Source organism: Oncorhynchus mykiss, chromosome 8, assembly GCF_057628025.1.
Source record: "Oncorhynchus mykiss isolate SJ-2025 chromosome 8, ASM5762802v1, whole genome shotgun sequence".
Classification (NCBI taxonomy): Eukaryota; Metazoa; Chordata; class Actinopteri; order Salmoniformes; family Salmonidae; genus Oncorhynchus; species Oncorhynchus mykiss.
This window is the reverse complement of record NC_143029.1, coordinates 88,565,001-88,592,500: the sequence shown is the minus strand read 5'-3', so window position 1 is coordinate 88,592,500 and position 27,500 is coordinate 88,565,001. Positions and strand designations below refer to the sequence as shown.

General features: G+C 43.5%; 1 protein-coding gene across 2 annotated transcripts in view; it reads right to left on the bottom strand.

Annotated features, from left to right (window-relative positions):
• LOC110530844 (collagen alpha-1(XI) chain) overlaps positions 1–27,500 on the bottom strand; it is a 224,955-nt gene that overhangs the window by 69,423 nt on the left and 128,032 nt on the right. For both annotated transcript variants that reach the window (XM_090182920.1, XM_036986621.2), the window contains 9 exons: positions 25,279–25,323; positions 21,359–21,412; positions 17,868–17,912; positions 17,075–17,128; positions 14,489–14,533; positions 14,349–14,402; positions 13,757–13,801; positions 5,992–6,153; positions 1,325–1,378 (listed from right to left, as the gene is read on the bottom strand). In XM_090182920.1, coding sequence (XP_090039046.1) covers positions 1,325–1,378; positions 5,992–6,153; positions 13,757–13,801; positions 14,349–14,402; positions 14,489–14,533; positions 17,075–17,128; positions 17,868–17,912; positions 21,359–21,412; positions 25,279–25,323 — 558 coding nt within the window. The remainder of the gene's footprint in view (positions 1–1,324; positions 1,379–5,991; positions 6,154–13,756; positions 13,802–14,348; positions 14,403–14,488; positions 14,534–17,074; positions 17,129–17,867; positions 17,913–21,358; positions 21,413–25,278; positions 25,324–27,500) is intronic.

The following is a 27,500-nucleotide window of genomic DNA, read 5'->3' as shown; positions in this document are numbered from 1 at the left end:
GAGGGGATAAGAGGAGGAGAGGAGGGGAGAAGAGGAGGAGAGGAGAGGAGAAGAGGAGGAGGGGACTGGAGAAGAGAGAAGAAGGATAAGAGAAGAAAGGAGAGCTGGAAAAGGCAGGAGAGAAGGAGAGGAGGAGAGGAGAAGAGGAAAAGATAGCAGCCAAGTTTGATTTGCACTCCACTCACAAGACAGACAAAGCGATTGCAAATAGCTTGGTGAATTAACACTGGGAGAAAGCTGTTAACAGAGACTGCCAGAGCCACGCAACAAGAGTAATAACCCTCAGTCACTTGTTTACAGAGGGAAGAAAAGGGAGAGGTCAAATCAACTCCAAACCTCGGCGACCTACCTTTTCATACACTATGAACATTTCTAAATGTAGATGTTTTCTTTATTTCCTAATCAGGGACTGGTTTCTGAACAACTCTGTTTAATCAAACATTCCCCCGGGGCATAGTGACTGAATCACTCTGTTTAGCCAACTGTTCCACTGACATAGTGTCTGTCCCAAAGTGACAGAGGTGTCTGTCCCAAAGTGACAGGGGTGTCTGTCCCAAAGTGACAGGGATGTCTGTCCCAAAGTGACAGGGGTTTCTGTCCCAAAGTGACAGGGGTTTCTGTCCCAAAGTGACAGGGGTGTCTGTCCCAAAGTGACAGAGGTGTCTGTCCCAAAGTGACAGGGGTGTCTGTCCCAAAGTGACATAGTGTCTGTCCCAAAGTGACATAGTGTCTGTCCCAAAGTGACAGGGGTGTCTGTCCCAAAGTGACAGGGGTGTCTGTCCCAAAGTGACAGGTGTGTCTATCTCAAGTGACAATGGTGTCTGTCCCAAAGTGACAGAGGTGTCTGTCCCAAAGAGACAGGGGTGTCTGTCCCAAAGTGACAGGGGTGTCTGTCCCAAGTGACAGAGGTGTCTGTCCCAAAGTGACAGAGGTGTCTGTCCCAAGTGACAGGGGTGTCTGTCCCAAGTGACAGCGGTGTCTGTCCCAAAGTGACAGGGGTGTCTGTCCCAAAGTGACAGGGGTGTCTGTCCCAAGTTGAACCCTATTCACTTGATAGTGCACTAATTTTAACCAGGGCCCAAAAGGCTGATTCATAAATACAGGAAGGAGTATGGACAGGTGCTGACATCAGCAGATACCTCATTGGATAACTCAGGATGAGTGGAAGATGGGTAGGAGGAAGAGTCAGCAATATAAACACACACACACGCATTCACTCACACAATTACTTACACACACACACACACACTCATACATACACACGCACGCACACACTCAAGCACACAAACAGGCACGCACACACACACACCCTGTTTTCACATACCTTGGGTCCTTGTCTTCCTGGGTAACCAGGTAACCCGGGGACACCAAGTTTACCCTAAACAACAACAACAAGAAAGAAAATACAGGTTCTTAAAAACAGATCAAGATAGGGAGGTTAGTGGTAGTGGTAGGGTTAGTGGTAGGGTTAGTGGTAGGGTTAGTGGTAGTGGTAGGGTTAGTGGTAGTGGTAGGGTTAGTGGTAGTGGTAGTGGTAGGGTTAGTGGTAGTGGTAGGGTTAGTGTTGTGGTAGGGTTAGTGGTAGTGGTAGGGTTAGTGGTAGTGGTAGGGTTAGTGGTAGGGTTAGTGGTAGTGGTAGGGTTAGTGGTAGGGTTAGTGGTAGTGGTAGGGTTAGTGGTAGTGGTAGGGTTAGTGGTAGGGTTAGTGGTAGTGGTAGGGTTAGTGGTAGTGGTAGAGTTAGTGGTAGTGGTAGGGTTAGTGGTAGTGGTAGTGGTAGGGTTAGTGGTAGTGGTAGGGTTAGTGTTGTGGTAGGGTTAGTGGTAGTGGTAGGGTTAGTGGTAGTGGTTGGGTTAGTGGTAGTGGTAGGGTTAGTGGTAGTGGTAGGGTTAGTGGTAGTGGTAGGGTTAGTGGTAGTGGTAGGGTTAGTGGTAGTGGTAGGGTTAGTGGTAGTGGTAGGGTTAGTGGTAGTGGTAGGGTTAGTGGTAGTGGTAGGGTTAGTGGTAGTGGTAGGGTTAGTGGTAGTGGTAGGGTTAGTGGTAGTGGTAGGGTTAGTGGTAGTGGTAGGGTTAGTGGTAGGGTTAGTGGTAGTGGTAGGGTTAGTGGTAGTGGTAGGGTTAGTGGTAGTGGTAGGGTTAGTGGTAGTGGTAGGGTTAGTGGTAGTGGTAGGGTTAGTGGTAGTGGTAGGGTTAGTGGTAGTGGTAGGGTTAGTGGTAGTGGTAGGGTTAGTGGTAGTGGTAGGGTTAGTGGTAGTGGTAGTGGTAGGGTTACTGGTAGGGTTAGTGGTAGTGGTAGGGTTAGTGGTAGTGGTAGGGTCAGTGGTAGGGTTAGTGGTAGTGGTAGGGTTAGTGGTAGTGGTAGGGTTAGTGGTAGTGGTAGGGTTAGTGGTAGGGTTAGTGGTAGTGGTAGGGTTAGTGGTAGTGGTAGTGGTAGGGTTAGTGGTAGTGGTAGGGTTAGTGGTAGTGGTAGGGTTAGTGGTAGTGGTAGGGTTAGTGGTAGTGGTAGGGTTAGTGGTAGTGGTAGGGTTAGTGGTAGTGGTAGGGTTAGTGGTAGTGGTAGGGTTAGTGGTAGTGGTAGGGTTAGTGGTAGTGGTAGGGTTAGTGGTAGTGGTAGGGTTAGTGGTAGTGGTAGGGTTAGTGGTAGGGTTAGTGGTAGTGGTAGGGTTAGTGGTAGTGGTAGGGTTAGTGGTAGTGGTAGGGTTAGTGGTAGTGGTAGGGTTAGTGGTAGTGGTAGGGTTAGTGGTAGTGGTAGGGTTAGTGGTAGTGGTAGGGTTAGTGGTAGTGGTAGGGTTAGTGGTAGTGGTAGGGTTAGTGGTAGTGGTAGGGTTAGTGGTAGGGTTAGTGGTAGTGGTAGTGGTAGGGTTACTGGTAGGGTTAGTGGTAGTGGTAGGGTTAGTGGTAGTGGTAGGGTTAGTGGTAGTGGTAGTGGTAGGGTTAGTGGTAGGGTTAGGGTTAGTGGTAGTGGTAGTGGTAGAGTTAGTGGTAGTGGTAGGGTTAGTGGTACTGGTAGGGTTAGTGGTAGTGGTAGGGTTAGTGGTAGTGGTAGGGTTAGTGGTAGTGGTAGGGTTAGTGGTAGTGGTAGGGTTAGTGGTAGTGGTAGGGTTAGTGGTAGTGGTAGTGGTAGGGTTAGTGGTAGTGGTAGAGTTAGTGGTAGGGTTAGTGGTAGTGGTAGTGGTAGGGTTAGTGGTACTGGTAGGGTTAGTGGTAGTGGTAGGGTTAGTGGTACTGGTAGGGTTAGTGGTAGTGGTAGGGTTAGTGGTAGTGGTAGGGTTAGTGGTAGTGGTAGGGTTAGTGGTAGTGGTAGGGTTAGTGGTAGTGGTAGTGGTAGGGTTAGTGGTAGGGTTAGGGTTAGTGGTAGTGGTAGTGGTAGAGTTAGTGGTAGTGGTAGGGTTAGTGGTACTGGTAGGGTTAGTGGTAGTGGTAGGGTTAGTGGTAGTGGTAAGGTTAGTGGTAGTGGTAGGGTTAGTGGTAGTGGTAGGGTTAGTGGTAGTGGTAGGGTTAGTGGTAGTGGTAGGGTTAGTGGTAGTGGTAGGGTTAGTGGTAGTGGTAGTGGTAGGGTTAGTGGTAGTGGTAGAGTTAGTGGTAGGGTTAGTGGTAGTGGTAGTGGTAGGGTTAGTGGTACTGGTAGGGTTAGTGGTAGTGGTAGGGTTAGTGGTAGTGGTAGGGTTAGTGGTACTGGTAGGGTTAGTGGTAGTGGTAGGGTTAGTGGTAGTGGTAGGGTTAGTGGTAGTGGTAGGGTTAGTGGTAGTGGTAGAGTTAGTGGTAGGGTTAGTGGTACTGGTAGGGTTAGTGGTACTGGTAGGGTTAGTGGTAGTGGTAGGGTTAGTGGTAGTGGTAGGGTTAGTGGTAGTGGTAGGGTTAGTGGTAGTGGTAGTTGTAGGGTTAGTGGTACTGGTAGGGTTAGTGGTAGTGGTAGGGTTAGTGGTAGTGGTAGGGTTAGTGGTACTGGTAGGGTTAGTGGTAGTGGTAGGGTTAGTGGTAGTGGTAGGGTTAGTGGTAGTGGTAGGGTTAGTGGTAGTGGTAGGGTTAGTGGTAGTGGTAGGGTTAGTGGTAGTGGTAGTGGTAGGGTTAGTGGTAGTGGTAGAGTTAGTGGTAGGGTTAGTGGTAGTGGTAGTGGTAGGGTTAGTGGTAGTGGTAGGGTTAGTGGTAGTGGTAGGGTTAGTGGTACTGGTAGGGTTAGTGGTAGTGGTAGGGTTAGTGGTAGTGGTAGGGTTAGTGGTAGTGGTAGGGTTAGTGGTAGTGGTAGGGTTAGTGGTAGTGGTAGGGTTAGTTGTAGTGGTAGTGGTAGGGTTAGTGGTAGTGGTAGAGTTAGTGGTAGGGTTAGTGGTAGTGGTAGTGGTAGGGTTAGTGGTACTGGTAGGGTTAGTGGTACTGGTAGGGTTAGTTGTAGTGGTAGGGTTAGTGGTAGTGGTAGGGTTAGTGGTAGTGGTAGGGTTAGTGGTAGTGGTAGGGTTAGTGGTAGTGGTAGGGTTAGTGGTAGTGGTAGTGGTAGGGTTAGTGGTAGTGGTAGAGTTAGTGGTAGGGTTAGTGGTAGTGGTAGTGGTAGGGTTAGTGGTACTGGTAGGGTTAGTGGTAGTGGTAGGGTTAGTGGTAGTGGTAGGGTTAGTGGTACTGGTAGGGTTAGTGGTAGTGGTAGGGTTAGTGGTACTGGTAGGGTTAGTGGTAGTGGTAGGGTTAGTGGTAGTGGTAGGGTTAGTGGTAGTGGTAGTGGTAGGGTTAGTGGTAGTGGTAGAGTTAGTGGTAGGGTTAGTGGTAGTGGTAGTGGTAGGGTTAGTGGTAGTGGAAGTGGTAGGGTTAGTCGTAATGGTAGTGGTAGGGTTAGTGGTAGTGGTAGGGTTAGTGGTTGTGGTAGGGTTAGTGGTAGTGATAGTAGTAGTGGTAGGGTTAGTGATAGTGGTAGTGGTAGGGTTAGTGGTAGTGGTAGGGTTAGTGGTAGTGGTAGGGTTAGTGATAGTGGTAGGGTTAGTGGTAGTGTTAGGGTTAGTGGTTGTGGTAGTGGTAGTGGTGATGTAGTGGTAGATGTAGTGGTAGGGTTAGTGGTAGTGGTAGGGTTAGTGGTAGGGGTAGGGTTAGTGGTAGGGTTAGTGCTAGTGCTAGTGGTAGGGTTAGTGGTAGCGTTAGTGGTAGTGGTAGGGGTAGGGTTAGTGGTAGGGTTAGTGGTAGTGATAGTGGTAGGGTTAGTGATAGTTGTAGTGGTATAAATAGTGGTAGTGGTAGGGTTAGTGGTAGGTAGGGTTAGTGGTAGTGATAGGGTTAGTTGTTGTGGTAGTGGTAGGGTTAGTGGTAGTGGTAGGGTTAGTGGTAGTGGTAGGGTCAGTGGTAGGGTTAGTGGTAGTGGTAGTGATAGTGGTAGGTTTAGTGATAGTGGTAGTGGTATAAATAGTGGTAGTGGTAGGGTTAGTGGTAGTGATAGTGGTAGTGGTAGTGGAAGGGTTAGTGGTAGTGATTGTTTTAGTGACAGTTTTAGTGATAGTGACAGTTTTAGTGATAGTGGTAGTGGTAGTGGTAGGGTTAGTGATAGTGGTAGTGGTAGGGTTAGTGGTAGGGTTAGTGGTAGTGGTAGGGTTAGTGCTAGTGCTAGTGATAGTGGTAGGGTTAGTGGTAGTGGTAGTGGTAGGGTTAGTGGTAGGGTTAGTGGTAGTGGTAGGGTTAGTGCTAGTGCTAGTGATAGTGATAGTGGTAGGGTTAGTGGTAGTGCTAGTGATAGTGATAGTGGTAGGGTTAGTGGTAGTGGTAGGGTTAGTGCTAGTGCTAGTGATAGTGATAGTGGTAGGGTTAGTGCTAGTGCTAGTGATAGTGATAGTGGTAGGGTTAGTGCTAGTGCTAGTGATAGTGATAGTGGTAGGGTTAGTGCTAGTGCTAGTGATAGTGATAGTGGTAGGGTTAGTGGTAGTGATTGTTTTAGTGACAGTTTTAGTGATAGTGATAGTTTTTCTGCTATGTGATAGTTTTAGTTTTAGTGATAGTGACGATCGTGATTGTGAGGTGTCAGTACCTTCTCTCCAGCCGACCCGATGGGGCCAGCCTCTCCGTTGGGGCCGGAACGACCTTTGGGTCCCTCAGGTCCGTCTTCACCTCTGGTTCCTAGGACACCGAGCTCTCCCTTGTCTCCCTTGATGCCCATGTCACCCTTGAAACCTGGAAAACCATCCTCTCCCTGAAAAAACACAGGAAATAGAAATATATGCATTTTTTTCACTGAGCAGTGGGTTATCTTGGACAATTATAGAATATCACCGTCATATTAATAATTTAAAAAGTTTAAAAAAAAAAAAAACTTTTTTTTTCTTCACATGAGCAGCCAGGCATTAGATGCATATGCTGTAAACTTGGGGTGATAAATGGTGACATCTAGTGGTAGCATGGTGAATTGCAGAGATACAGAATATTGTGATCTCCTGACATCATCCGGTCAGACCTGAGAATGCAGTTGGCATGTGTTTCTCAACAACCCTTAACAACCCTTGTACAGAATATGGTGCAGACCGCAATTCGGGGCGTTTCTTAATTTTTGTGTTCCCTGATATTGAGGAAATGCCCATTGATACAATGCCATTGATCAGTTACGGTGTTATAAGACTGATGTTTTCTCGACACAGATGATTTGTTTATATGGCAGGTTAGGAGACTGATGTTAAGGTGAGGAAAAGGGTTAGGCTTAGCTACAATGCTACAGTTGTCAACAACTGTTGTCCCCGCCGACGCGAAAGAACCAACCATAGACCAAGGTCCAGCATTAATGGTATCAAGAAACGCCTCTATCAGAAAGCACCCTTAGGCCTCCTGAGTGGCGCAGCAGTGATAGAGGCGTCACTACAGATCCGGGTTCGATCCCAGGCTGTGTCGCAGCCGGCCGCACAATTGGCCCAGCATCGTCCGGGGTTAGGGGAGGGTTTTCCTGTTTCCTGTTTCCTCCTTGTACCCTTGTGTTCTAGCGACTCCTTGTGACGGCCCGGGCGCAGTGCACGCTGACTTCGGTCGCCAGCTGGACGGTGTTTCCTCCGACACATGCGGCTGGCTACCGGGTCAAGCGAGTAGTGTGTCAAGAAGCAGTGAGGCTTGGCAGGGTCGTGTTTTTGGGGGACGCATGGCTCTCGACCTTCAAAACTGTCCCTAGACTGTATGGGAGTTGCAGCGATGGGACAAGGCTGTAACTACCAATTCGGGGAGGATAAAGGGGTAAAAAAGTACAACAACAAAAAAAAGAAAGCACCCCTTAATTGCGCTCTGCATTTTCACACAGAAACAACTTCAAGAGGCTATCCTTCCCAAATAGCACTAAGGGACTCTACCACACTATTACCGTCTTGGGGTTCTACTGAGTCCTCGTACCTACTGGGACTAAGCAGTGGTGATGTCAGACAGACCTTTTCATACATAACCTCCTGTTTGTCCTGTTTTTTTTTTTAACAGTCTCACTGTGTAGCCTAGTGGTTAGAGTGTAGGGACGGCAGGTAGCCTAGTGGTTAGAGTGTAGGGACGGTAGGTAGCCTAGTGGTTAGAGTGTAGGGACGGCAGTTAGCCTAGTGGTTAGAGTGTAGGGACGGCAGGTAGTCTACTGGTTAGAGTGTAGGGACGGCAGGTAGACTAGTGGTTAGAGTGTAGGGGAGGCAGGTAGCCTAGTGGTTAGAGTGTAGGGGAGGCAGGTAGCCTAGTGGTTAGAGTGTAGGGGAGGCAGGTAACCTAGTGGTTAGAGTGTAGGGACGGCAGGTAACCTAGTGGTTAGAGTGTAGGGACGGCAGGTAGACTAGTGTTTAGAGTGTCGGGACGGCAGGTAGACTAGTGGTTAGAGTGTAGGGACGGCAGGTAGCCTAGTGGTTAGAGTGTAGGGACGGCAGGTAGTCTAGTGGTTAGAGTGTAGAGGAGGCAGGTAGCCTAGTGGTTAGAGTGTAGGGACGGTAGGTAGCCTAGTGGTTAGAGTGTAGGGACGGCAGGTAGTCTAGTGGTTAGAGTGTAGGGGTAGCAGGTAGTCTTGTGGTTAGAGCGTAGGGACGGCAGGTAGCCTAGTGGTTAGAGTGTAGAGGAGGCAGGTAGCCTAGTGGTTAGAGTGTAGGGACGGCAGGTAGCCTAGTGGTTAGAGTGTAGGGACGGCAGGTAGTCTAGTGGTTAGAGTGTAGGGGTAGCAGGTAGTCTTGTGGTTAGAGCTTTGGACTAGTAACCGGAAAGGTTGCAAGATCGAATCCACAGAGCTGACAAGGTAAAAAATATGTCGTTCTGCCCCCTGAACAAGGCAGTTAACCCACTGTTCCTAGGCCAGTTAACCCACTGTTCCTAGACCAGTTAACCCACTGTTCCTAGACCAGTTAACCCACTGTTCCTAGGCCAGTTAACCCACTGTTCATAGACCAGTTAACCCACTGTTCCTAGACCAGTTAACCCACTGTTCCTAGACCAGTTAACCCACTGTTCCTAGACCAGTTAACCCACTGTTCCTAGACCAGTTAACCCACTGTTCCTAGACCAGTTAACCCACTGTTCCTAGACCAGTTAACTCACTGTTCCTAGACCAGTTAACCCACTGTTCCTAGACCAGTTAACCCACTGTTCCTAGACCAGTTAACCCACTGTTCCGAGACCAGTTAACCCACTGTTCCTAGGCCAGTTAACCCACTGTTCCTAGACCAGTTAACCCACTGTTCCTAGGCCAGTTAACCCACTGTTCCTAGACCAGTTAACCCACTGTTCCAAGACCAGTTAACCCACTGTTCCACTGTTCCTAGGCCAGTTAACCCACTGTTCCTAGGCCAGTTAACCCACTGTTCCGAGACCAGTTAACCCACTGTTCCTAGGCCAGTTAACCCACTGTTCCTAGACCAGTTAACCCACTGTTCCTAGGCCAGTTAACCCACTGTTCCTAGACCAGTTAACCCACTGTTCCAAGACCAGTTAACCCACTGTTCCTAGACCAGTTAACCCAATGTTCCTAGACCAGTTAACCCACTGTTCCTAGACCAGTTAACCCACTGTTCCTAGACCAGTTAACCCACTGTTCCTAGACCAGTTAACCCACTGTTCCTAGACCAGTTAACCCACTGTTCCAAGACCAGTTAACCCACTGTTCCTAGACCAGTTAACCCAATGTTCCTAGACCAGTTAACCCACTGTTCCTAGACCAGTTAACCCACTGTTCCTAGACCAGTTAACCCACTGTTCCTAGACCAGTTAACCCACTGTTCCTAGACCAGTTAACTCACTGTTCCTAGACCAGTTAACCCACTGTTCCTAGGCCAGTTAACCCACTGTTCCTAGACCAGTTAACCCACTGTTCCAAGACCAGTTAACCCACTGTTCCACTGTACCTAGACCAGTTAACCCACTGTTCCACTGATCCTAGACCAGTTAACCCACTGTTCCTAGACTAGTTAACCCACTGTTCCTAGACCAGTTAACCCACTGTTCCTAGACCAGTTAACCCACTGTTTGTAGGCCAGTTAACCCACTATTCCTAGACCAGTTAACCCACTGTTCCTAGGCCAGTTAACCCACTGTTCCTAGGCCAGTTAACCCACTGTTCCTAGGCCAGTTAACCCACTGTTCCGAGACCAGTTAACCCACTGTTCCTAGGCCAGTTAACCCACTGTTCCTAGACCAGTTAACCCACTGTTCCTAGGCCAGTTAACCCACTGTTCCTAGACCAGTTAACCCACTGTTCCAAGACCAGTTAACCCACTGTTCCTAGACCAGTTAACCCAATGTTCCTAGACCAGTTAACCCACTGTTCCTAGACCAGTTAACCCACTGTTCCTAGACCAGTTAACCCACTGTTCCTAGACCAGTTAACCCACTGTTCCTAGACCAGTTAACCCACTGTTCCAAGACCAGTTAACCCACTGTTCCTAGACCAGTTAACCCAATGTTCCTAGACCAGTTAACCCACTGTTCCTAGACCAGTTAACCCACTGTTCCTAGACCAGTTAACCCACTGTTCCTAGACCAGTTAACCCACTGTTCCTAGACCAGTTAACTCACTGTTCCTAGACCAGTTAACCCACTGTTCCTAGGCCAGTTAACCCACTGTTCCTAGACCAGTTAACCCACTGTTCCACTGTTCCTAGACCAGTTAACCCACTGTTCCACTGTACCTAGACCAGTTAACCCACTGTTCCACTGATCCTAGACCAGTTAACCCACTGTTCCTAGACTAGTTAACCCACTGTTCCTAGACCAGTTAACCCACTGTTCCTAGACCAGTTAACCCACTGTTTGTAGGCCAGTTAACCCACTATTCCTAGAAAAGTTAACCCACTGTTCCTAGGCCAGTTAACCCACTGTTCCTAGGCCAGTTAACCCACTGTTCCTAGGCCAGTTAACCCACTGTTCCGAGACCAGTTAACCCACTGTTCCTAGGCCAGTTAACCCACTGTTCCTAGACCAGTTAACCCACTGTTCCTAGGCCAGTTAACCCACTGTTCCTAGACCAGTTAACCCACTGTTCCTAGACCAGTTAACCGACTGTTCCAAGACCAGTTAACCCACTGTTCCTAGACCAGTTAACCCAATGTTCCTAGACCAGTTAACCCACTGTTCCTAGACCAGTTAACCCACTGTTCCTAGACCAGTTAACCCACTGTTCCTAGACCAGTTAACCCACTGTTCCTAGACCAGTTAACTCACTGTTCCTAGACCAGTTAACCCACTGTTCCTAGACCAGTTAACCCACTGTTCCTAGACCAGTTAACCCACTGTTCCGAGACCAGTTAACCCACTGTTCCTAGGCCAGTTAACCCACTGTTCCTAGACCAGTTAACCCACTGTTCCTAGGCCAGTTAACCCACTGTTCCACTGATCCTAGACCAGTTAACCCACTGTTCCTAGACTAGTTAACCCACTGTTCCAAGACCAGTTAACCCACTGTTCCTAGACCAGTTAACCCAATGTTCCTAGACCAGTTAACCCACTGTTCCTAGACCAGTTAACCCACTGTACCTAGACCAGTTAACCCACTGTTCCACTGATCCTAGACCAGTTAACCCACTGTTCCTAGACTAGTTAACCCACTGTTCCAAGACCAGTTAACCCACTGTTCCTAGACCAGTTAACCCAATGTTCCTAGACCAGTTAACCCACTGTTCCTAGACCAGTTAACCCACTGTTCCTAGACCAGTTAACCCACTGTTCCTAGGCCAGTTAACCCACTGTTCCTAGACCAGTTAACCCACTGTTCCACTGTTCCTAGACCAGTTAACCCACTGTTATACTGTTCCTAGACCAGTTAACCCACTGTTCCACTGTTCCTAGACCAGTTAACCCACTGTTCCTAGACTAGTTAACCCAATGTTCCTAGACCAGTTAACCCACTGTTCCTAGACCAGTTAACCCACTGTTTGTAGGCCAGTTAACCCACTATTCCTAGACCAGTTAACCCACTGTTCCTAGGCCAGTTAACCCACTGTTCCTAGGCCAATTAACCCACTGTTCCTAGGCCAGTTAACCCACTGTTCCGAGACCAGTTAACCCACTGTTCCTAGGCCAGTTAACCCACTGTTCCTAGACCAGTTAACCCACTGTTCCTAGGCCAGTTAACCCACTGTTCCTAGACCAGTTAACCCACTGTTCCTAGACCAGTTAACCCACTGTTCCAAGACCAGTTAACCCACTGTTCCTAGACCAGTTAACCCAATGTTCCTAGACCAGTTAACCCACTGTTCCTAGACCAGTTAACCCACTGTTCCTAGACCAGTTAACCCACTGTTCCTAGACCAGTTAACCCACTGTTCCTAGACCAGTTAACCCACTGTTCCTAGACCAATTAACCCACTGTTCCAAGACCAGTTAACCCACTGTTCCAAGACCAGTTAACCCACTGTTCCTAGACCAGTTAACCCACTGTTCCTAGACCAGTTAACCCACTGTTCCGAGACCAGTTAACCCACTGTTCCTAGGCCAGTTAACCCACTGTTCCTAGACCAGTTAACCCACTGTTCCTAGGCCAGTTAACCCACTGTTCCTAGACCAGTTAACCCACTGTTCCACTGTTCCTAGACCAGTTAACCCACTGTTCCACTGTTCCTAGACCAGTTAACCCACTGTTCCACTGTTCCTAGACCAGTTAACCCACTGTTCCTAGACTAGTTAACCCAATGTTCCTAGACCAGTTAACCCACTGTTCCTAGACCAGTTAACCCACTGTTTGTAGGCCAGTTAACCCACTATTCCTAGACCAGTTAACCCACTGTTCCTAGGCCAGTTAACCCACTGTTCCTAGGCCAGTTAACCCACTGTTCCTAGGCCAGTTAACCCACTGTTCCGAGACCAGTTAACCCACTGTTCCTAGGCCAGTTAACCCACTGTTCCTAGACCAGTTAACCCACTGTTCCTAGGCCAGTTAACCCACTGTTCCTAGACCAGTTAACCCACTGTTCCTAGACCAGTTAACCCACTGTTCCAAGACCAGTTAACCCACTGTTCCTAGACCAGTTAACCCAATGTTCCTAGACCAGTTAACCCACTGTTCCTAGACCAGTTAACCCACTGTTCCTAGACCAGTTAACCCACTGTTCCTAGACCAGTTAACCCACTGTTCCTAGACCAGTTAACCCACTGTTCCTAGACCACTTAACCCACTGTTCCAAGACCAGTTAACCCACTGTTCCAAGACCAGTTAACCCACTGTTCCTAGACCAGTTAACCCACTGTTCCTAGACAAGTTAACCCACTGTTCCTAGACCAGTTAACCCACTGTTCCTAGACCAGTTAACCCACTGTTCCTAGGCCAGTTAACCCACTGTTCCACTGTTCCTAGACCAGTTAACCCACTGTTCCTAGACCAGTTAACCCACTGTTCCTAGACCAGTTAACCCACTGTTCCTAGACCAGTTAACCCATTTTTCCTAGATCAGTTAACCCATTGTTCCTAGACCAGTTAACCCACTGTTCCTAGGCCAGTTAACCCACTGTTGCACTGTTCCTAGACCAGTTAACCCACTGTTCCTAGACCAGTTAACCCACTGTTCCTAGACCAGTTAACCCACTGTTCCCCTGTTCCTAGACCAGTTAACCCACTGTTCCCCTGTTCCTAGACCAGTTAACCCACTGTTCCCCTGTTCCTAGACCAGTTAACCCACTGTTCCTAGACCAGTTAACCCACTGTTCCACTGTTCCTAGACCAGTTAACCCACTGTTCCCAGGCCGTCATTGAAAATAAGAATTTGTTCTTTAACGGACTTGACTAGTTAAATAAAGGTAACAAAATAAAAAATGACGACTAGAGAGGAAAACCAAACTGGAGACATTAGATGGAACGTGTAGAGCAGCTGGGAACTACAATGGCAGCCAATCAATCTACTATCAGATCACAGCACCTAACACATTCTCCTTCATTCCAGCTGAACGTCCTACACCCCCATTACTACCCAAATGAGCTGAAGCCTTTCAAGCCTGATAGACATTTAAGGGGTTTTCAGATCTGCCTGCTAAAAAGGCTTGACAAAAAAATAGTGTGGAATTACAAATATGAGACATGTCTTTTGTCCCAAAATGGCACACTATGCACTACATTTGACCAGAGCCACATGGGTAGTAGTGCACTATATAGGGAATAGGGTGCCATTTTGGGACACACATATGGTGAAGGTAGAAGTAGACATTTCCCCTCTCAGATATTAGCTTATCCCCCCCCATAATGGTTTAGGTTATGATTGAACGTTGGGTAATCCGATCCTCGATCTGTGGTTGAGAACCACTTCTACCTCCAACACAAATATGAGGCGGCCATTTTGTAAATGTCCGCCATGCTTAAAGAAGACACTGGCGTTGTTTACCTTTTCTCCTCCACCGCCTTTAAGACCTCTGACGCCCTCAGCACCCTGTAGGAGGGAGCAGAGGATCAAAGACGACTCAACACAACATGAGATGCAAGAATGTTTAACACATATATACTATAAGAATATTTAATAGATATATACTATAAGAATGTAAGAATGTTTCATACATATATACTATAAGAATGTAAGAATGTTTCATACATATATACTATAAGAATGTAAGAATGTTTCATACATATATACTATAAGAATGTAAGAATGTTTCATACATATATACTAAAAGAATGTAAGAATGTTTCATACATATATACTATAAGAATGTTTAATCGATATATACTATAAGAATGTAAGAATGTTTAATAGATATATACTGTAAGAATGTATAATCGATTTAATACTATAAGAATGTTTAATAGATATATACTATAACAATGTTTAATAGATATATACTGTAAGAACGTATCATCTCAGCATTTAGATGTTTTACACTTAAAAAAAGAGGTGAGCATGACACAACTGCTAATCAATCAATCAATCAAGCTAAGGTCAACAGAAAGGTCAAAGGGTGTGACCCCTGAAGGGTCGTTACCTTGACACCGCGAGGGCCAGGGTAGCCAAGAGAACCCGGAGGTCCAGGATGACCCTACCATAACAAAACAAGACAATGGCGTAATATAACAGATGAGGTATGAATTAATAAAATATTTAAATAAATGAAATCAGACTTACGACGCCTCCTTTCATTCCCGGAGGACCCTCCTTCCCTGGGTGACCCTGGAACAAACATTCATACTATATTATTTGGCATTTTACTATATTACACACCAATACTATATGGTATGGCATTATTAACATACTACTATACTACAACTACTACTATACCAATACTATATGGTATGGCACTATTAACATACTACTATACTACAACTACTACTATACCAATACTATAAGGTATGGCATTATTAACATACTACTATACTACAACTACTACTATACCAATTCTATATGGTATGGCATTATTAACATACTACAACTACTACTATACCAATACTATATGGTATGGCACTATTAACATACTACTATACTACAACTACTACTATACCAATTCTATATGGTATGGCACTATTAACATACTACAACTACTACTATACCAATACTATATGGTATGGCATTATTAACATACTACTATACTACAACTACTACTATACCAATACTATATGGTATGGCATTATTAACATACTACTATACTACAACTACTACTATACCAATACTATATGGTATGGCATTATTAACATACTACTATACTACAACTACTACTATACCAATACTATATGGTATGGCATTATTAACATACTACTATACTACAACTACTACTATACCAATACTATATGGTATGGCATTATTAACATACTACTATACTACAACTACTACTATACCAATACTATATGGTATGGCATTATTAACATACTACTATACTACAACTACTACTATACCAATACTATATGGTATGGCATTATTAACATACTACTATACTACAACTACTACTATACCAATACTATATGGTATGGCATTATTAACATACTACTATACTACAACTACTACTATACCAATACTATATGGTATGGCATTATTTACATACTACTATACTATAACTACTACTATACCAATACTATATGGTATGGCATTATTAACATACTACTATACTACAACTACTACTATACCAATACTATATGGTATGGCATTATTAACATACTACTATACTACAACTACTACTATACCAATACTATATGGTATGGCATTATTAACATACTACTATACTACAACTACTACTATACCAATACTATATGGTATGGCATTATTAACATACTACTATACTATAACTACTACTATACCAATACTATATGGTATGGCATTATTTACATACTACTATACTATAACTACTACTATACCAATACTATATGGTATTGCATTATTTACATACTACTATACTATAACTACTACTATACCAATACTATATGGTATGGCATTATTAACATACTACAACTACTACTATACCAATACTATATGGTATGGAATTATTAACATACTACTATACTACAACTACTACTATACCAATACTATATGGTCTGGCATTATTAACATACTACTATACTATAACTACTACTATACCAATACTATATGGTATGGCACTATTAACATACTACTATACTATAACTACTACTATACCAATACTATATGGTATGGCATTATTAACATACTACAACTACTACTATACCAATACTATATGGTATGGCATTATTAACATACTACTATACTATAACTACTACTATACCAATACTATATGGTATGGCACTATTAACATACTACAACTACTACTATACCAATAATATATGGTATGGCACTATTAACATACTACTATACTACATTACTACTATACCAATACTATATGGTATGGCATTATTAACATACTACTATACTATAACTACTACTATACCAATACTATATGGTATGGCACTATTAACATACTACTATACTATAACTACTACTATACCAATACTATATGGTATGGCATTATTTACATACTACTATACTACAACTACTACTATACCAATTCTATATGGTATGGCATTATTAACATACTACAACTACTACTATACCAATAATATATGGTATGGGACTATTTACATAATACTATACTATAACTACTACTATACCAATACTATATTGTATGGCACTATTAACATACTACAACTACTACTATACCAATACTATATGGTATGGCATTATTTACATACTACTATACTACAACTACTACTATACCAATACTATATGGTATGGCATTATTTACATACTACAACTACTACTATACCAATTCTATATGGTATGGCATTATTTACATACTACTATACTACAACTACTACTATACCAATACTATATGGTATGGCATTATTTACATAATACTATACTACAACTACTGCTATACTTTCATGGCATACTTAACTATACACTACTATACTATGCTATACTATGCCACACCATACTATGCTATGCTATACTATGCTAAATACATATGCTATACTATGCTAAATACATATGCTATACTATGCTAAATCCATATGCTATACTATGCCATACCACACCATACTATACTATGCTATACTATACTATACTATACTATGATATTCTATGCTAAATACATATGCTATACTATGCTGTACTACTGTATATACAATACTGGTAGCACATGGCATAATTTGGCCTAATAGGTTTATGTCTGTGTCTAACAGGAAGTGAATTGTTTTAAATAAGACTCACGGGAGGACCGTCGGCACCAGCCAGACCAGCCAATCCCTGACGACCTGACGGTCCCTAGATGGAGGGAGGGAAAGAGAGTGAGAGAGAGAGTGAGAGAGAGAAAGAGCGAGATAAAGAGAGTGAGAGAGAGAAAGAGCGAGAGAAAGAGAGTGAGAGAGAAAGTGAGAGAGAAAGAGAGAGAGAGAGAGAGAGAGAGAGAGAGAGAGAGAGAGATGGGAGGGAGAGAGAGAGAGAGAGAGAGAGAGAGAGTGAGAGACAGAGAGAGAGAGAGCGAGAGAGCGAGATGAGAGGGAGAGAGAGAGAGAGTGAGAGAGAGAGAGAGAGAGATGAGAGGGAGAGAGAGAGTGAGAGAGTGAGAGACAGAGAGAGAGAAAGAGAGAGAGAGAGAGATTATAGGTTATAAAATGGAGCTAGAACAACATTACTACTTACAATACAAACAATATTTTATTAACCTAAGCATTTTTCCTACTTTCAGTAATAACCAGAAACAAAATGCTTGAAACTGTTTCAAGATACGTCAGCGTATACGTGTGTGTGTGTGTGTGAGCGCGTCTGTGAGTGTGTGTGTGAGCGCGTCTGTGAGTGTGTGTGTGTGTGTGTGTGTGTGTGCCCATAGCTTGGAAAGTAAGTCTGTTAAATCACTTAAACGGTCAGACTGTGAAATCCATCTAAAACAACAGGGGGGGGGGGGGGGGGGGGATACCAGGGTCTGACACACACACACACACACACACACACACACACACACACACACACACACACACACACACACACACATTCGTAAACTTACTTTGTCACCAGGCGGTCCGATCGGGCCTTGAGGACCAACAAGACCCTTGAGGAGAAAGATAATAGAAACCACAGACGTGTTACACACAGGTTCTGGTGTACGTTCCTAATGCCACCCCATTCCCTACAGAGCCCCGTGGGCCCTGCTGCAAAGTAGTGCACTGGGAAGAGGATAGGGTGCCATTTTGTCCTGTCTCACGGTCACACTTAGTTTAGAGTCATATGAGCTAGTTGATCTGTGGTTGATATGGAAAGGGGAACTAGAAATGAAAAACGGTTTATATCGTTCACTCTGAACGGTATTCAAACCTGGATGGGCGGTCATTTCCAGTGGCCCTGTGCCATCCTACCCAGCGGCCCTGTGCCATCCTACCCAGCGGCCCTGTGCCATCCTACCCAGTGGCCCTGTGCCATCCTACCCAGCGGCCCTGTGCCATCCTACCCAGTGGCCCTGTGCCATCCTACCCAGCGGCCCTGTGCCATCCTACCCAGTGGCCCTGTGCCATCCTACCCAGCGGCCCTGTGCCATCCTACCCAGCGGCCCTGTGCCATCCTACCCAGTGGCCCTGTGCCATCCTACCCAGCGGCCCTGTGCCATCCTACCCAGCGGCCCTGTGCCATCCTACCCAGTGGCCCTGTGCCATCCTACCCAGCGGCCCTGTGCCATCCTACCCAGCGGCCCTGTGCCATCCTACCCAGTGGCCCTGTGCCATCCTACCCAGCACGCTCTGAGCATACACAGGTGTGTTCGAATCACTGCACGGCAGTGGAGTCCGATATGCCCCACTGTTTTCTGTTACATATAAGTCCACAATTACTGATCCTCTATATAACTGTCAACAGGACAGTGATCGTCTATGTAACTGTCAACAGGACAGTGATCCTCTATATAACTGTCAACAGGACAGTGATCCTCTATATAACTGTCAACAGGACAGTGATCCTCTATATAACTGTCTCTATATAACTGTCAACAGGACAGTGATCCTCTATATTACTGTCAACAGGACAGTGGGCCTCTATATAACTGTCAACAGGACAGTGACCCTCTATATAACTGTCTCTATATAACTGTCAACAGGACAGTGATCCTCTATATAACTGTCAACAGGACAGTGGGCCTCTATATAACTGTCAACAGGACAGTGACCCTCTATATAACTGTCTCTATATAACTGTCAACAGGACAGTGACCCTCTATATAACTGTCTCTATATAACTGTCAACAGGACAGTGACCCTCTATATAACTGTCTCTATATAACTGTCAACAGGACAGTGATCCTCTATATAACTGTCTCTATATAACTGTCAACAGGACAGTGATCCTCTATATAACTGTCTCTATATAACTGTCAACAGGACAGTGATCCTCTATATAACTGTCAACAGGACAGTGGGCCTCTATATAACTGTCAACAGGACAGTGACCCTCTATATAACTGTCTCTATATAACTGTCAACAGGACAGTGACCCTCTATATAACTGTCTCTATATAACTGTCAACAGGACAGTGACCCTCTATATAACTGTCTCTATATAACTGTCAACAGGACAGTGATCCTCTATATAACTGTCTCTATATAACTGTCAACAGGACAGTGACCCTCTATATAACTGTCTCTATATAACTGTCAACAGGACAGTGACCATCTATATAACTGTCTCTATATAACTGTCAACAGGACAGTGACCCTCTATATAACTGTCTCTATATAACTGTCAACAGGACAGTGATCCTCTATATAACTGTCTCTATATAACTGTCAACAGGACAGTGACCCTCTATATAACTGTCTCTATATAACTGTCAACAGGACAGTGATCCTCTATATAACTGTCAACAGGACAGTGACCCTCTATATAACTGTCAACAGGACAGTGACCCTCTATATAACTGTCAACAGGACAGTGATCCTCTATATAACTGTCAACAGGACAGTGACCCTCTATATAACTGTCGCTATATAACTGTCAACAGGACAGTGATCCTCTATATAACTGTCTCTATATAACTGTCAACAGGACAGTGATCCTCTATATAACTGTCAACAGGACAGTGACCCTCTATATAACTGTCTCTATATAACTGTCAACAGGACAGTGACCCTCTATATAACTGTCTCTATATAACTGTCAACAGGACAGTGACCCTCTATATAACTGTCTCTATATAACTGTCAACAGGACAGTGACCCTCTATATAACTGTCTCTATATAACTGTCAACAGGACAGTGATCCTCTATATAACTGTCTCTATATAACTGTCAACAGGACAGTGATCCTCTATATAACTGTCAACAGGACAGTGGGCCTCTATATAACTGTCAACAGGACAGTGACCCTCTATATAACTGTCTCTATATAACTGTCAACAGGACAGTGACCCTCTATATAACTGTCTCTATATAACTGTCAACAGGACAGTGACCCTCTATATAACTGTCTCTATATAACTGTCAACAGGACAGTGATCCTCTATATAACTGTCTCTATATAACTGTCAACAGGACAGTGACCCTCTATATAACTGTCTCTATATAACTGTCAACAGGACAGTGACCCTCTATATAACTGTCTCTATATAACTGTCAACAGGACAGTGACCCTCTATATAACTGTCTCTATATAACTGTCAACAGGACAGTGATCCTCTATATAACTGTCTCTATATAACTGTCAACAGGACAGTGACCCTCTATATAACTGTCTCTATATAACTGTCAACAGGACAGTGATCCTCTATATAACTGTCAACAGGACAGTGACCCTCTATATAACTGTCAACAGGACAGTGACCCTCTATATAACTGTCAACAGGACAGTGACCCTCTATATAACTGTCAACAGGACAGTGACCCTCTATATAACTGTCAACAGGACAGTGACCCTCTATATAACTGTCAACAGGACAGTGACCCTCTATATAACTGTCAACAGGACAGTGACCCTCTATATAACTGTCAACAGGACAGTGATCCTCTATATAACTGTCAACAGGACAGTGACCCTCTATATAACTGTCAACAGGACAGTGACCCTCTATATAACTGTCAACAGGACAGTGACCCTCTATATAACTGTCAACAGGACAGTGACCCTCTATATAACTGTCAACAGGACAGTGACCCTCTATATAACTGTCAACAGGACAGTGATCCTCTATATAACTGTCTTTATATAACTGTCAACAGGACAGTGACCCTCTATATAACTGTCTCTATATAACTGTCAACAGGACAGTGATCCTCTATATAACTGTCTCTATATAACTGTCAACAGGACAGTGACCCTCTATATAACTGTCAACAGGACAGTGACCCTCTATATGAATGTCAACAGGACAGTGACCCTCTATATAAATGTCAACAGGACAGTGACCCTCTAGAGAGAGAGACAGAGACAGAGAGTGAAAAAGAGAAAGAGAAAGAAAAAAAGGAGAAATAAAAATAAATGAAATGTACTGCTCCTGGTCTGCTGCTACTACTTACTTGTGATCCAGGGATCCCCTGCTGTCCGGCAGGCCCCGACTCTCCTTGTGGGCCCTGAAGGGAACAGAGAGAGAGACAAGATCAGATTCACTACACCTTAGTAGAACAGAGAGAGATCAGATTCACTACACCTTAGTAGAACAGAGAGAGATCAGATTCACTACACCTTAGTAGAACAGAGAGAGAGAGATCAGATAAGACTGAGAGACTAGATCAGAATCTCTATAGTCAACACTCCACCTGAGAAGAAATCAACTATAACTCTATAACGCTCTATAACTCTCTATAACACTATATACCTCTCTATAACTCTATATAACTCTCTATAACTCTCTATAACTCTCTATAACTCTCTATAACGCTCTATAGCTCTCTATAACTCTCTATAATGCTCTATAACGCTCTATAACTCTCTATAATGCTCTACAACGCTCTATAATGCTCAATAACTCTCCATAATGCTCTATAACGCTCTATAACTCTCTATAACTCTCTATAATGCTCTATAACTCTCTATAACTCTCTATAATGCTATATAACACTCTATAACTCTCTATAATGCTCTATAACTCTCTATAACTCTCTATAATGCTCTATAACTATCTATAATTCTCTATAACGCTCTATAACTCTCTATAATGCTCTATAACTCTCTATAATGCTCTATAACGCTCTATAACTCTCTATAACTCTCTATAATGCTCTATAACTCTCTATAACTCTCTATAATTCTCTATAACGCTCTATAACTCTCTATAATGCTCTATAACTCTCTATAACTCTCTATAATGCTCTATAACTCTCTATAAAAGCTATACAACTCTCTATAACTCTCTATAACTAACTATAATGCTCTATAACTCTCTATAATGCTCTATAACTCTCTATAATGCTCTATAAAAGCTATACAACTCTCTTTAACTCTCTATACCGCTATATAGCTCTCTATAACGCTCTATACCGCTCTATAGCTCTCTATAATGCTCTATAACTCTCTATAATGCTCTATAACGCTCTATAACTCTCTATAATGCTCTATAACTCTCTATAATGCTCTATAACGCTCTATAACTCTCTATAATGCTCTATAACTCTCTATAACTCTTTATAACGCTCTATAACTCTATAACTCTTTATAACTCTCTATAATGCTCTATAACTCTCTATAATGCTCTATAACGCTCTATAACTCTCTATAATGCTCTATAACTCTCTATAACTCTCTATAATGCTCTATAACTCTCTATAAAAGCTATACAACTCTCTATAACTCTCTATAACTCTCTATAATGCTCTATAACTCTCTATAACTCTCTATAATGCTCTATAAAAGCTATACAACTCTCTTTAACTCTCTATAACACTCTATAGCTCTCTATAACGCTCTATACCGCTCTATAGCTCTCTATAACACTCTATAACACTCTATAGCTCTCTATAACTCTCTATAACACTCTATAGCTCTCTATAACTCTCTATAACTCTCTATAGCACTCTCTATAACGCTCTATACCTCTATAATGCTCTATAACTCTCTATAACCTATAACGCTCTATAACTCTCTATAACGCTCTATAATGCTCTATATTGCTCTACAACTCTCTATAACTCTCTATAACTCTCTTCCTAGAGAATAATAGATGCCAGTCTCAAGCTGTTGCATTTATCACAAGACGATTCTACTAGTTTACACTAAAAGTGTATTTATGCTGTTTGACTCACTGCGTGGAACAAAAATGTTGTTGTGTCCCCTGGCATTGGCAACTTCCTGATACCATGTTTGATTGAGTGGCGCTGAAGATCTAAGACTTGAACTGATTTGACTTTTTTTGTACTCTGAGAGTCAGTGTTGTGAAACAGCGTCCTCTCCAAACAACGGCTGCAGAGCAGAGAGTCATCTGGGAACGGCTTAGGAGTACTAGATCTGGCCTTGAGACTGTGTTAGATCACATCCCTGCCGAGACCATGGCGGAACAAACAATAATAAATATTGATACAGATGAAAGGATGCCTTTGGGATGTTGTGGGTGTTTTGTAGGGTGTTTGTTCTGCTTTCCATTGTTTGTTAAGACAGATTTAGAAAAACACAAGCTGTGTACGTAACGCAACAAAAAGCCCTAATTCAGGGGAGTTCAGTTGCATTGGAGAGACTGAGGGAGGGGTTCCTTTTACAGTAAACTGAGTCATGGGATACGTCCCAAATGACACCCTATTCTCTATGTAGTGCACTACTTTAGACCAGAGTCCTATGGAATCCTATTCTCTATGTAGTGCACTACTTTAGACCAGAGCCCTATGGAATCCTATTCTCTATGTAGTGCACTACTTTAGACCAGAGCCCTATGGAATCCTATTCTCTATGTAGTGCACTACTTTAGACCAGAGTCCTATGGAATCCTATTCTCTATGTAGTGCACTACTTTACACTAGAGTCCCATGGAACCCTATTCCCTATGTAGTGTACTACTTTACACTAGAGTCCCATGGAACCCTATTCCCTATGTAGTGTACTACTTTACACCAGAGTCCTATGGAACCCTATTTTCTATGTAGTGCACTACTTTACACCATAGTCCTATGGAACCCTATTCTCTATGCAGTGCACTACTTTACACTAGAGTCCTATGGAACCCTATGTCCCTATGTAGTGAACTACTCTTGACAAGGGCCCATAGTATGTTATGCTTATGTCTAAGGACGACAACAAACATGTTCACTGTCCTGGGTTTTCCATAGAAGTGTATTGACAAACGGTGAAGTGGGCCGCGTGGGATCCTGGTAGACTGGGGAGAAGTCCTAAATAGCACCCTAACCCCTGTATAGTGCAGACGTTGTGCACTATGTAGTGAATAGGAAGGCATTTTATACTGCAGACCCCCGATGAGTCACTAGTCTGTCGTCTGACCTCTGTCCTCCACTGCTGCCAGGTCAAAGGTTACAGGTGACCAATCACAAGCTGGGAGGAATATGACCTGACCCTCTGGCTAAAACCACATGGCTACTGGACTGAAGGGTAAGGTTGAGAGCCACGGTGGACGCTCCCAATGGGCCCACGTGGTTTCAGTAAGGTCAGTCAGGTCAGTCAGATCAGTCAGGTCAGTCAAGTCAGTCAGGTCAGTCAGGTCAAGTTATTCAGGTCAGTCAGGTCAGTCAAGTCAGTCAGGTCAGTCAAGTCAGTCAGGTCAGTCAGATCAGTCAGGTCATTCAGGTCAGTCAGGTCAGTCAGATCAGTCAGGTCAGTCAAGACAGTCAGGTCAGTCAGATCAGTCAGGTCAGTCAAGACAGTCAGGTCAGTCAGATCAGTCAGGTCAGTCAAGACAGTCAGGTCAGTCAGGTCAGTCAAGACAGTCAGGTCAGTCAGATCAGTCAGGTCAGTCAAGACAGTCAGGTCAGTCAGATCAGTCAGGTCAGTCAAGACAGTCAGGTCAGTCAGGTCAGTCAGATCAGTCAAGTCAGTCAGGTCAGTCAAGTCAGGTCAGTCAAGTCAGTCAGGTCAGTCAGATCAGTCAGGTCAGTCAAGTCAGTCAGGTCAGTCAGATCAGTTGGGTTAGTCAGATCAGTCAGGTCAGTCAAGACAGTCAGATCAGTCAGGTCAGTCAGGTCAGTCAGGTCAGTCAAGTCAGCCAGATCAGTCAGGTCAGTCAGGTCAGTCAGATCAGTAAGGTCAGTAAGGTCAGTCAGGTCAGTCAGATCAGTAAGGTCAGTAAGGTCAGTCAGATCAGTCAGGTCAGTCAGGTCAGTCAGATCAGTCAGATCAGTCGGGTCAGTGAATTGAAGTGGTGCTGCTCTAGACTGGAACGAGAGGCCCTGTTTTTGGTGTATTCACTTTCCCTCCAGTGATCTGTAGTGACAGGATCGTTGTGTGGTAGAGGACTGAGTGTCTCGTGATGTTACATGTATAACCAGATATACTTTCTTACCTGGTTTCCTTTGGGACCAGCTTGGCCATCTAGTCCAGCGAGACCCTGTGAACAACATTTCATTCATTATTAATACATGAAGTATACTTTTGCAGTAGTAATGGTATTGCAGTAGTATTGCAGTATTATAGAGGTACGGATGCATACAGGCTGTCTGTATAGTTTTGCAGCATTAAGTGTATTGCAGTAGTATCATGGTAGCATAATGGTAGTATCGTGGTAGTATCATGGTAGTATCATAGTGGTACCATGGTAGCATCATGGTAGTATCATGGTAGCATCATGGTAGTATCATGGTAGTAACATAGTAGTATCATGGTACCATCATGGTAGTATCATGGTAGTATCATGGTAGCATCATGGTAGTATCATGGTAGTACCGTAGCATCATGGTAGTATCATAGGAGTACCATGGTAGTATCATACTAGTATCATGGTAGTATCGTGGTAGTATAACGGTAGCATCATGGTAGTTTCATAGTAGTATCATGGTAGTAGCATGGTAGTACCATGCTAATATCATAGTAGTATCATAGTAGTATCATGGTAGCATCATGGTAGTATCGTGGTTGTATCATAGTAGTATCATGGTAGTATCATGGTAGTACAATGGTAGTATCATAGTAGTATCATGGTAGTATCATAGTAGTATCATGGTAGTATCATGGTAGTGTCATAGTGGTACCATGGTAGCTTCATGGTAGTATCGTGGTAGTATCATGGTAGCATCATGGTGGTATCATGGTAGTAACATAGCAGTATTATGGTACCATCATGGTAGTATCATGGTAGTATCATGGTAGTAACATAGTAGTATCATGGTACTATCATGGTAGTATCATGGTAGTATCATGGGAGCATCATGGTAGCATCATGGTAGTATCATGGTAGTATCATGGTAGTACCGTAGCATCATGGTAGTACCATAGGAGTACCATGGTAGTATCATACTAGTATCATGGTAGTATCGTGGTAGTATAATGGTAGCATCATGGTAGTTTCATAGTAGTATCATGGTAGTAGCATGGTAGTACCATGCTAATATCATACTAGTATCATAGTAGTATCATGGTAGCATCATGGTAGTATCATGGTAGTATCATAGTAGTATCATGGTAGTATCATGGTAGTACCATGGTAGTATCATAGTAGTATCATGGTAGTATCATAGTAGTGTCATGGTAGTTTCATGGTAGTATCATGGTGGTACCATGGTGGTGTCATGGTAGTATCATGGTAGCATCATGGTAGTATCATGGTAGTATCATAGTAGTACCGTGGTAGTATCATATTAGCATCATGGTAGTACCATGGTAGTATCACGGTGGTATCATAGTAGTATCATGGTAGTACTATGGTGGTATCATAGTAGTATCATGGTAGTATCATAGTAGTATCATAGTAGTATTATGGTAGTATCATGGTATTATCATGGTGGTATCATAGTAGTATCATAGTAGTGTCATAACAGTGTCATTGTAGTATCATGGTGGTATCATAGTAGTATCATGGTAGTACCATGGTGGTATCATAGTAGTATCATGGTAGTATCATAGTAGTATCATAGTAGTATTATGGTAGTATCATGGTATTATCATGGTGGTATCATAGTAGTATCATAGTAGTGTCATAACAGTGTCATTGTAGTATCATGGTAGTATCATGGTAGTATCATGGTAGTTACATGGTAGTATCATAGTGGTACCATGGTAGTATCATGGTAGTATTGTAGAGGTGCTGGTACATACACTGTCTGCATAGTTTTGCAGCATTAAGCGTATTGCAGTAGTATCATGGTAGTATCATGGTGGTATTGTAGAGTTACTGGTACATACACTGTCTTTATAGTCTTTCAGGATTAAGCATTAAGCATTAGTTTCATAGTAGTATCATGGTAGTATCATGGTATTATCATGGTAGTATCATGGTAGTATCGTGGTAGTATCATGGTAGTATTGTGGTAGTATCATGGTAGTATAATGGTAGCATTGCAGAGTTACTGGTACATACACTGTCTGTAATGTCTTTCAGCATTAAGCATATTGCAATAGTATCATGGTAGTATTTTTTTTAACCTTTATTTAACTAGGCAAGTCAGTTAAGAACAAATTCTTATTTTCAATGACGGCCTAGGAACAGTGGGTTAACTGCCTGTTCAGGGGCAGAACGACAGATTTGTACCTTGTCAGCTTGGGGATTCGAACTTGCAACCTTTAAGTTAC